Source organism: Convolutriloba macropyga, chromosome 12 (genome assembly GCF_964194025.1).
Source record: "Convolutriloba macropyga chromosome 12, txConMacr16.3, whole genome shotgun sequence".
NCBI classification, from domain to species: domain Eukaryota; kingdom Metazoa; phylum Xenacoelomorpha; order Acoela; family Convolutidae; genus Convolutriloba; species Convolutriloba macropyga.
In genome coordinates this window covers 29,623,557-29,636,051 of record NC_134479.1, presented here as the reverse complement: position 1 = coordinate 29,636,051, position 12,495 = coordinate 29,623,557, and the positions used below count along the sequence as shown (strand labels likewise).

The window sequence follows — 12,495 nt, the reverse complement described above, 5'->3', positions numbered from 1 at the left end:
TATATAAATTATTTGCCTGACCGTATAAAAGGTAGTTAAACTTATTTTTGATTACTTCTGATTGTAAACCACAAATGCACGAACTGAAAATGGACTTAGTTGAGGCTTCAAATTGCTTTTTGGCAAACTCTGAGCGGCCAAACGTACAAAATTCTAAAGGTCTACCTTTTTTTTTAGGCGTAGACGGAAGCAAACTATGCCTGTAAGTTTCCGTATCTCAAATGTACATATTTATTCCGTTGCTTAATGTCTAGATTTATTTTCAGAGAGTAAATTGCTTCAAAATTTCTTCTCGTAATGCTTGCCAAAAAAGCTGGCAATGCTAAGAGATCAATGCAGGTGTTAAGATTTTTCAAATCTCTTAAACAATTGCAACATGCATATACTATCTGGATTGAACATGTGTTGCAGTTTTGTATTCCTTTATTGAACGAAGAAAAAACATCGCTAGGATGACTGTATCTAAAGCAATACAAAATTCTGAAGACCATACACTTTGGCAAAAATTTAGATCTCAAGTCTCGTTTATTCAAGGAAAAGGTCCTTACTCTCTTTGAACGTCTTGTTTATGAGTCGTTCAAAGTCATTAATTCTGCAGTAAGAGGAGTTCAGTTGCCTACTTATGGATTAAAGTACACAACGAATTCAAATTCTGTTGTTTTTTTAGTTACGTTGACAGAAGATGAAACGATCGTATCAACCAATCAAAAGTTTTTTGCTCTAGAACGTAGTTAACCTGCTTCTACAATGATCTTCTAAAGTGGGAAGTCGGATTGAACGAAAACGAAATAAAAGTCTTGTCCCCTATTACAATCAAACTTCATGTGCCTAGCTTGTCATAGAAAAAAAGAGGGAGGAGGGAACTGACAGATCAAATCTTTTCTTTAAAGTGGAGGTTAAATAAACACATTTCGTTTCTCTGCTTTTGAGAAATCAATTCCAAAGGAGTTTTAATCGTATCTGTCTACTGGCAAAATTTTCAATTACCAATCCTTGGCATGAACTCACTTATTATTATTATAACTGTGGAAATTAACCATTTGCATGCAAATGCGCACAAAAAAACGCAATGCTTTTTCATTTTTATACTTAATAAATGAATAGAGTACGTAAAACAGTAATCAACCTTTTACGCCAATGCCAATATATGGCGAAAAAAACTTAGAGAAAAAGAAAAAGCGTGCAAATTTGAACTAGTCGGCAGTTCTTGTTTTGAACGCATCTTCTATCAACATCACTTTAATCTCTAGCAGAACTTGAATCCTCTTTTAAAGGATATTTTTCAATCTGAACATGAGCTTAGAATATTTGAAATGGAATTGTGAGACTAAGAATGGTCCTCCCTAAATCAAAAATTTAGAGTTCCTCTTTTAAATATTGTGCTGTATTTTGCTGCTTTTTGATGAATTCATTAAAGATATTTGTGACCTTTTTGTGAAGATAACAGTACCTATCAAATTGTTCAAACATTTTTCTATATTTTTTGAATGAGTGTTGACTGAGAATTAGATATAAGATAGGCTGTACATCATTTGTTACATTGGACTCCTTAGGAATTTTTGGGAGATTGAATTGAATATTGAATTAAAAAGGGATTACAAATAAATCAGTGTCGAGTTTTCAGTTTTTGTGAGATCGGCAGTTCTTGATGATTTCATATGTTCCTTGTGTTGCGTACCCGCTTGACTTTTTGTTAAGCATGAGAAATCAGCATAGAACAGAGATGTAAAATAGTGCACTTTGCAATTGATCAACTGAGCATCATTATTGGTGAAATCTCCGGCCGCTTTGTAGAATTGTAAAGAACAGTCGAATTCTCCAAAGACAATACCTTTTAGTTAGAAATTTTGTAGCCCATAAATAAATCTAAATGAAATAACAGGGGGCAAGAAAAGGGGTGAAAAAAGAGATAACAAAGCAGTACCTTTTCCTACGCGGAATTTCTGAAAAATTGGCGTTGCCAATAATTTTGAACATTAAACAACCAAATAATAAAGGCAAATGCGGAGAATTTACAAAGCGGAAAAAAGCAAAAAAATTAAAAACAGAGAAAAAGCGACACGACCGAAAAACCTACGTGGCTGCGGCGTAGCATTTTTCTACCTGCGCCGAAAAACAGACTGCTTCTTATGGGAACTTGCACCTACCTATACCTAACTGTATCTACCTACACCTACCAAGAATTGCTCAAATGTAACGGACTTGTTATATTCGTCGATAATATCAAATCGTAAATGATTGACTTTTATATGATGGGGTTTCTCAGTAACTATGTTGTATAAGTTAGCAGAAAAATATAAAGCAGCTGAGCGCTAGAAGATGTACAATTGTCTATCGTAAATGAGAGTAATTTATTCTACAGAATTTTAGCTTGAGAACTGGCGGATATTTTCACCATATGCACACTTTTTCTGACACATGGAACTACTTTATACAAGCCTGGGTACACTTCCATTACTCTTGCAAGAGGCCAGAGACCACGAGGTGTAAATTGTTCCGGGATCCAGGCTAAGTCGTCAATATTTAAATTCCGACTGATTCTATGCCGTTCAGAGCGTTTCTATTGGTTAGGGAGGTACTCCTTTATGGATTGGTTACAAAATATTTGACAAATCTCTGTGATGTTTTCCGTGATTTATTGACCGTTACTTTTTTGGGAAGAAACAGGAGGGAGAATGATGGAATGTCAACCCAAAATGATATGATGAGTTGTTTAAGGGACTAGATCTTTAGGTCGCTTGAAACACTCGTCAGAGGTCGCGAATTCATGTTGAACTCGATTTCACAAGTGATAGTCGTCAGTGCTTCGTCTGTAAGCGTTCATGAGCTAATGACTTTGCAGATGGAGAGTTTGGAAACTTTATACCGCTATCGCCAAAATGGGGATCAAGGGATTGGTTGAGTTTCCAATTGATTTCTTTGGCTAGGATGTGGAGCTTAAATGCAAGCTCTTTGAGCGATTTGAGAGCTTCTACTACTTCCCTCAACACTTTTCATCGGTGGCTAATGAATCTTCGGATACAACTCGCTGTAGAGTCTGTGGAAAAACTTTTAGAAACTTTCAAATATTCGTACTACTAAGCAGGTAATTAAAAGTATGTAACGGGTTTCACATTTTTTTGCCTTGTGTTATAGGAAAAAGTCCCATGAAGACCAGACCAGTTAATGCAAACGCAAAGTTGTTTTGAAGCGGTAAGCGTTACCTGGGCATATCTGGATTCTGAATTGGATTAACTTCCTGAGCTGGGAATGAACCGACGTACTGTTTCTCTAACAACAGATGGGGCATTTCAAAATTCAATAATATTCCCTTAGAGAGCACAGTATGTGTTCATAACCAGATTGACTACTCCCTATGAGTTTTTCCGATCAGGAGGTTAATGATTGGGTTAATTCGTTTTATAATTAATGGATGGCGAGCAGTTTCCGAGACATTTGCTATTGAAAATCAACCGTTGACGCAGAGTTCTTTTCTTCCGCCAACAAAAATACAGAGTGTTAATTGAGGGCTTGACGGAGGTATCTCTTTTTTTGTAAAGACAAAATCTCGCCTCCAATGTTCTAACTTCGAGCAACGCTAGTGAGAAACTTGTAGGCCAGTGTGTGATGTGCAAGCGAGAGGCGTTCGCTTTAGTTTTTCAAAAGAATTGTGAAAAGAAAAAGCAACATGCTGCATCTCTAACCACTTGATTCCAGTTGGCAAAACGTGTGATGTTATTGAGACGTTTTTGTTGAGTGCGGATTAGTATGCACGCATGAACGGTGAGAGCGTTCAAGTTCTGTGCTTTCAAGTAATCTTGAATTGGCCATTTGTTTCGTCCATTTCTCTTCAAAGCCCCTTGAGCTATCATCAACAGCATTACCATCCGAGTCTATGTAATTCCAGTCATTTGCTGATGAAGCATCAAGTATTTTTGCCAACCTGCTATGACTTATCTCTGAGGGTTTTGAGCCAAAAAAACAGTTGTACTGTCCGAGCAGCAGAATATTTTTGATTATCTGAATGTTATGCTCTTTTTCGAAAAAAACTGATAGCTGAGCTGCCTAAGAAGCCGCTTGCAACAGTAGATTTGGGATTGAAATTTTGCTTTGAACACGGGCTTTTTCAATGACAAATTTCGATACGCAAGTTCTGAGAGTGGATATTCTGATGTGTCTGAGAATGTAACGAAACATGTATAAATCATTGCTTTTTTTATTGTTTCAGAGCATTAACTTATTGTTGCAGTTGTTTTGCATATTCTTTAGGGTTCAAACTTTTGTCCCATTTTGGTGCACGAAAAAAATTTTCGTTCAGTTACCATATTTTGATCAGAAAAAAATTTCTCGCACAGTTTCTTCTTGATCACATAAGTATCTGTCTTTGCATTTCACTGTAATCCGAGAAATTTTTGATTTTGAGGTGAAGATTCACTCGTGTTTAAAACTTGATTGCTGATAACTTGTTGCGAAAAATCATCAGAACTAGAGTTTCAATTGGTGAAGTTAAAACCCCCAAGAGAGAGGCTTGCTTTAGTGCTGCTCTTTATGTGTGCAATTTAGTCAACGTCGTCGGTGGAAATACACAAATCGTCCATGTAGATACTGCTTTCTTCAATATGGGAAACCTCAGGAAATTATTACTGAAAATCTTTCACAAAGCAACGTTGATTGTATGATGCAATGCACGGCAAAGACGTTGCAATAAGAATGTGGCTAGTTTATTCGTATGAACAGTCTGGAGGGGGGGAGTTTTGACTTGCTTTAATATTTGCTCAAAATCAGCAGATTTTGCGACGTTGTTTTTTTCTGGAACGCAAAATAATCTCAACAAGGTTACATAGCAAGTCCGGGCTTTTCTACAGATTTGTGTTTAGAGAAGGGCCTTGAAAGAGGCTGTATGCGGTGGACTTTTGGAAATGTGATTTGTCGAAGGTGCTCAAACTTACTACAAAAATTGTTCAACTTGCTTGTTTTAATTAGTATCATATTTAGATATGATATTGCTAACACATCTATAAAAAAACTGGGCTATTTTGAGACTTGTATAGTTCGATTGATTTTGTCAAAAGTGTGAGAACAGTCTAATTCTCTAGTTGTATGGTAGCAACTGATGGCCATCTCAGTGACTGAGTTCATGTCAGTCTTTAATTCTGACGCTGCGGAATTAGGCATCAAGCTTTGACAGCTTCCGTTGTCGAGGTTTTTTTCTCTTTTCACTATTAGACAGTTCAACAACAGCGAGGGCTACTTGTCCTTGACGACGGCTGAACTTTTGATTGCTTCCTGCAAAGCTCTCATGGAGCAGAGTATGATGCTTTCGGCCGCAATTAACGGTTAGGCAAAATTTTTTTTGAATTGCAACGCTGCACATGATGACTCTCAAGGCAGTTGAAGAAGAAATTTATGTATTTGACATGTTCTATCCAATCGAATGGAGAGAGGGTCTGGAAATAAAAACAATTCTAGAAGTATTGAAAAGTCGCTTCCTAGAGCATACAACTGTTCTGTAGAGGCCCTGTTTGTTAGCTTCAAAAAATGCGCCAACTTGTTGACCACTGCTTGTCAGGCTTGGAGATGAAAGAAAATGACTTTGAGTTTTCTATGGGAAAAGACAGGAAACCTCAGGCAATCGCTTTTGATAATCTTTCACAGGGAAACGTTGATCGTATGATGCAATGCACGGCAAAAATTGCAAAAAAGACGTGGCTAGTGTATTCGTATGTGTCTTTTTATTGCCGTAGTGATCCAAAATTAACGGATGACGAGCAGTTTCCAAAACAATTGCTATAAAAAATAAACCGTTGGCGCAGAGTTCTTTTCTTCCGCAAACAAAAAGACAGAGTGTTATTAGATGGTTTGGCGGAGGCATCTCTTTCTTTTTTTGTAAAGACAAAATCTCGCCTCCAAAGTTCTAACTTTGAGCAACGCCAGTGAGGTGCTTGTAGGCCACTGTGTGATGTGCGAGCGAGAGGCTTTTGCTTTTTTATTCAAAAATTTGTAATGAGAAGAAGCAACAAGCTGCATCTCAAATCACTTGATTCCAGTTGGTGAAACGTGCGATGTTAATAAAAAGGCTGGATACGGTGGACACGCGTCGAAATTGTTCGGGTTTTTTTTCATTCAATGCCGGATGATGTGGTAGCTACAAAGCCAGTTTTTTGCTGTCAGTATGAGGATCTATTCGTTTAACTTATCCCTTTTGGAAGTCTGTTTGCAAGCCTCTTTGTAAAATTTTTTGATAATGTTTTTGTGGAAAGCTTCGCGTTCAGTTGTTTCAACTGTTTCTCAGCTATCCATTTTTCATTTGGCAACTTTTCGTTCTCTTTCCACAAAAGGAACAAGAGGCCAGCTCTTAATGACCATGCACAATTCTGGTTGGTAGATTGCAAAATTTCAAGAGCCTTTTAATCGATCTTGGCCATAGTTTTCTTCCTTGCTGCAATGCCGAAGTTTTCAATCTCATCCAATCTGAACTTAACTGAAAATTTTTTGATCCAATTTACTGTGGGACCATACGCAAGCTTTGAAAACTGGATTATGGCCCAGGGTGTGTTTTTGGGCCTTAAATTTACTCAATTTATTAGGTTAACTCAAGATTATCTACTCCGATGATTATTCACGCTTGATTTTGACTGACATTCTGAAATGTGATTTGTCTAAGGTGCTCAAACTTACAACAAAATTTTTTCAACTTGTTCGATTTAATGAGTATCATGTTTAGTTCGATATGATACTGCCACCACCTCAACCAAAAAAATGTGTTACTTTGAGACTTGTATGGTTCAATTTTGACTAAAGTTTGAGAACAGTCTAATTCTCTAGTTGTATGGTAGCAACTGATGGCCATTTTAGTGACTGATTTCATGTCGGTCTCTAGTTCTGACGCTGCGGAATTAGTCATCGGGCTTTGGCAGCTTCCGTTGTCGAGGTTTTTTCTCTTTTTACTATTAGACAGTTCAACAAGATCAAAGGCTGCTCGTCCTGTTCCAAATATTTGATGACGGCTGAACTTTCGATTGCTTCCTGCAAAGCTTTCATGGAGCAGAGTATGACGGTTTCGCAGCAATTAACAGTTAGACAAATTTTTTTCGAAATGAAACGTTGCACATGATGACTATCAAGGCAGTTGAAGCAGAATTTTAGGTATTTAACATGTTCTATCCAATCGATTGAGGATTTGGAAATAAAAACATTTATAGAAATATTGACAATTCCTTTCTTTGGACAAACAATTGTTTTGTAGGGGCCCTGTTTGTTACCGTCGAAAAATGTGCCAACTTGTTGACCACTGCTTGTCACTCTTGGAGATGAAAGAAAATGACTTTGTGTTTTCTGAATTCCATAGCTTATGAGCAAATATGGATCTTGCATGGTCGGACCGTGTTACAGTTTTTGGCGCAGGCACATCTTTACAAGCCTTTGCGTACATTGATAACCAATCCAAAAGGTCTTTGAGAGACGGCTGGAGTACAAAATTTTCCGAGGACATGCTTGTTCCGCTCATATCGAACTGATTTTGGGAGCCTTTTTGGAGCCTGATTCGGATTTGTTGTAGGTTGGATGTCGAGATTGAATCCAAGTTGTTGAAATGTATCTTTTAAGATCAGGCGAGAGCCTGAATCTTTAGTGTAACTTTTTATAGTGAACAGTTAAATAAGGCGGCTTGAATTGCACGAGTTTATCGAAAAGGCAATTAAGATATGGTTTGGGCTTTCGAAGTGTTCCTCAAAACAATTCAATGCTGGGAAATACAAACTACCGTTGCAGCCGTATCCATCGATCAATCGTTTTGCCTCTCCTGTTAGTATCGTTTAAAAATGTATCATTTTTTCTGATATTGACATAGGCGAGCGGTCTATTTTGGCTTGAAATATGCTGAACCAATTCATCTAGGCAAGCGGTTTGCCTTCAAGGCATATTGATTGCAATTTTGGCACCAGTTTTAATAAAACATGGCGACATGGAAATGGGGTTGTGATATGAAGCAGAACCAAAGTAGCAGACGCTGACGGATCCTTAATTTGTTGATTTGGAAGGAACCTAATTGATTGGTTACTGTTGGAAAAACGAATTGAAGTGTCGTGTTTGACTGAACTATTGTTTGAGTTAACCAGTTAGTATTCCGGAGACAAGTCTGCTTGGACAGGATTTCCAACGAAGTAGAATTTAAGAAACTAAAAATGCACAAACTCCATTTTATCCGGTGGTCAAGTGAAGCTAGATCGAACTGAGCTAGCAGTCCTTGCAGAGTCCTCTGAAGTAAATTGAGTGAAATTTTGGTTGTACTGAGAATGATTGGGTTACGGCTACTATCAAATGTTACCCTTGCGTTCCCTGAGAAAACATTGCTTCGTTATCCACGTTGAGCTTCTTTTCTGCGTTTGATAAAATGCGAGAAGGGAATCAAGATCTTATATTTGATAAGGTTAGAACAGAGTGAGTTGCCCGAATTCTCTTGCAGCTCTCTAATTTTGCTCAAGATTTCTTCTAGAGATTCAATGTACTACACTGATTTAATTCCTGACATGACAAAATTGATGCGAGATTCTATTCCCCTTTCAAACAATTTTTTGGGGATTTTTGTGCGTTTCAATTGCAAATCAACAGCGGGTTCTTGGTTTTCATCCAATTCCAGGCTTTGAAATTTTTCATATCTTGCCTGATGTTTCCCTCTTCTTGAAATTCCTTTTAAGTCAGAACCATTGAATCTCTTTGCACAAGAAAAGCTTTTGAATTTAATTTGGACTTTGAACTTTTAAATTTACAAATCCAAAATCTATTTGCTTAACCACCTGTCAAAAACTACCTACCAACACGATCAAACCAAATCTTACTTACCCTTACCAAACCTAGCAGACCACACCACACCTCATCAAACCTTACTGAGTCCTACCAAATCTTGCCATTTCTTATCAAACATCACCCAGTCTCACCGAGCCTTACCAAACCTGGCAGCACCTTACCGAACATTACCAATTTTTACCGAAGCTTACCAAACCGTAGTTCACTTTGTCAAACCCTACCAAACCATACCAAATCTTACCAATGTTAACGATCCCTACCAAGCCTTGCCTAATTTTACCAAATTTCACCGAACAATTTCCAAGTACTACCTATACCAGAATCAGTCACCCAATGTCTACCAAATAATCTCTATTAAATCTGGACGAACAACCGAGATTTTGGTGTCGAAGCAATAAAAACAAATGATTAAGTTTTAGTTTGGAGTGTATTTTCTTAATCGTCCTGAAAAAAACTTCTTGGTGCGAGAAAATGCTGGAGAAATTACTAGCGAATCACCAATGTCAATGGAAGTTAAAGTAATGGAATAAAGAAGTCCCAACTATAAATAATTTATTGGGTTGGGCGATGGTGGGCTGCCTTGGATTGGGTTGGGGTTGATTTGGGTGGGTATTTTTTTGTCTAAAACTTCCTTCTCTACCCTGATCACGGTAAAAAAAACTGAGAAGGAAACTTTAACTGTCCATTTTTCCGGTGGGTGCCAGGAAGTTACATTGGCCGCCGCAGGAAACTTTCGGAGATTGATTTCATTATTGAATTAATGAGGGAGTACAATGGTTTGTTATAAATTAATCCATTTTCAGTTTTCAGTTTTTGTGAGATCGACAGTTCTTGATGATTTCAGATGCTTTTTTTTTGCGTTGCGTACTTGCTTTTCTTTTTGTTATCAATGTCGAATCAGCATAGGACAGAGATGTTAAATCGTGCATATATGGCAAATAATCAACTCGGTATCAACGTTGTTGACATGATTAAATCACATATTACTTGTCATTAATGCTAAAATTAGAAAAAAAAATATGAGAAGAGCAAAAGAGGGGTTGTTATATGAAGCAGAACCAAAGTAGCAGACGCTGACGGATCCTTAATTTGTTGATTTGGAAGGAATCTAATTGATTGGTTATTGTTGGAAAACCTAATTGAAGGAACTGAAGGAACCTAATTGATTGGTTACTGTTGGAAACCAATTTTTACAGAAACTTAACAAACCGCAGTGCACTTTGTCAAACCCTACTAAACGATACCAAATCTTACCAATGTTAACGAACCCTACCAAGCCTTGTCTAATCTTACCAAATTTCACCGAACAATTTCCAAGTGCTACCAATACCAGAATCAGTCACCAAATTTCTACCAAATAATCTCTATTAAATCTGGACGAACAACCGAGATTTTGGTGTCGGAGCAATAAAAACAAATGATTAAGTTTTAGTTTGGAGTGTAAATTTCTTAATCGTCCGGAAAAAAACTTCTTGGTGCGAGAAAATGCTGGAAAAATTACTGGCGAATCACCAATGTCAAAGGAAGTTAAAGTAATGGAATCAAGAAGTCCCAACTATAAACTTTTTATTGGGTTGCACGATGGTGGGCTGCCTTGGATTGGGTTGGGGTTGATTGGGGTGGGTATTTTTTGTCTAAAACTTCCTTCTCTACCCTCATCACGGTAAAAAAAAACTGAGAAGGAAACTTTAACTGTCTATTTTTCCGCTGGGTGCCAGGAAGTTACATTTTTCCGAAGCCAGCCATTGATGTCAAAAAGCGTGACTGAGTTTTCGTTTTAAATTGTTCATTTTGTTGTTTACAGTGACATTTACAATTACAGTGTGTGTAAATATGAAAAAAATGGAAGAAAATAGCATTCAAAAACCTTTTCTTATAATTTAGATAAATTATAGCCAAAATTTTTTTTAAAATTCTAATTGAATTTCATTTGAAATGAAGCAGTTGACGGTTATCTCAAATTGAAAAGGTTTGAAATGGGAGACAGAGTGGCTGGCAATCTAAATATGATGGAAAAAAATCTTTTTTTATTTTCAAGAAATGGGCATCACTATAAATAGAACGTATCCTCCCAGAACATTTTTAGGGAATTGGTCCTGAGGACTATGATCCATTCATTTTTTTAATGCTGAGTTGACGCCAAATTTTATGAAGAAGTCTTCTGAAAATCAGCAGAAGTCATGCGAAAGCAGTCCATCCAAATAGTTCCGCTATCTTTTGTCATCGGAAATCAATGAGACTAAAAACTTTCTTGGGCTTATTTCAACATATTTCAGCAAACTGGATCAAAATTTGATCAAAAGGAACTCAAAATTGTAGATACTGTTTAAAATCAATCAACCTAGAGAACTTGTAATTATAATAATGTACTCGCGATATGCTGCCTTAATTGTGACACTATTCATATCTTTGCAAGTCAAATATCCCCATTACCCCTTATGTTACATAGTTTTACCCCCCCCCCCCCCTATAATTACCCCTCTACCTTTAATCTTACATCTTTTTGTCCCATTACCCCCCTTATCTTACGTCGTTTTACCTCCTTAAAATTACCCCCTTAATCGTAAATCTTTATGAATGGATTTTTTTTTGGGGAGGGGGTAAAGTTTAAAAATGCCTCCCATTACCCCCATTACCCCCCTAATCTTACATCGTTTTACCCTCCCCCCCCCCAAAAAAAACAATTACCCCCTACTCTTACATGAGGGGGGTAATTTCGACACGGGTCTGCAAACTAACCTGGTAAAATATCGCGTTGAACAAACAGATCAACTTTGGTGTGTAGTGCGTAAGTTGTACTGTTATGTCCCACTTCTAGTGCCATGTCCACTTTCGAGTCAACATCTGCACCAGTCGGAACCCCACATATTGCACCAGACGACTAAAATGTATATTGTGAAGGCGTCGAGTCATATAAAACGGCCCAGGTTGAGGTTGCGCTCGAAATCGCCTCTGATCAGACCGTCCCAGACAAGTGGGACCTCTGATCAGACCGTCCCAGACCGAAGTCATCTCTGATCATACGAGAGTGCGCTCGAAGATCGTTGTGCGCTCGAAGTGCGCTCGAATCTGCCTCTGATCAGACTGAAGTGCGCTCGAAATAGCCTCTGATCAGACTGAAGTGCGCTCGAAATTGCCTATGATCAGACTAAAGTGCGCTCGAAATCAGCTCTGATCAGACAAAAGTGCGCTCGAAATCACCTCTGATCAGACAAAAGTGCGCTCGAAGTTGCCTCTGTTCATACTAAAGTGCGTTCAAAATATTCCGATCAGAGAATGATTTTGAACATGAACAAATCTCTCAATATCGTTATAATATATTCATTTCATGAAAATCCATGTTATCAATCTTATATTCAACTAACAAAAAACCGACCCTAAAAGTATTGCTAATGAAATTAAAACCAAAAAAAATGCTCAAAAAATTATTGAAAATGCCATTTATTTATGTTTTTAACCGAATAAATGAATTTAGACAGCTTTGCATAAAAACGTCTTGATCTACTTTGATTCAAAATATTTTCTTGAGGGGACCGGTAGTTGCTATCAGCTGGACCCCTTGGTTCTGATCAAACTCATCAGATTTTCAGATGGAGTTTGGATCAGAATGGTGTTTTATTGTTGACTTTTACCACAGACAACAAATGTCAGTAAAAAAAATAAAAAAAAACTTGAAAAAAAATTCGCTCGACGATGTCTCTGGTCAGACTA

At 37.5% G+C, this 12,495-nt stretch overlaps 1 protein-coding gene across 1 annotated transcript in view; it reads right to left on the bottom strand.

The window, feature by feature from the left end:
- Positions 1-11,796, bottom strand: part of LOC142350450 (uncharacterized) — a 57,139-nt gene extending 45,343 nt beyond the window's left edge. Inside the window, exons 1-2 of the mRNA XM_075402297.1 lie at positions 11,788-11,796; positions 11,524-11,665 (exon numbers count right to left, since the gene is read on the bottom strand). Coding sequence (XP_075258412.1) covers positions 11,524-11,665; positions 11,788-11,796 — 151 coding nt within the window. The remainder of the gene's footprint in view (positions 1-11,523; positions 11,666-11,787) is intronic.
- Between the last annotated feature and the right edge of the window lie 699 nt (positions 11,797-12,495).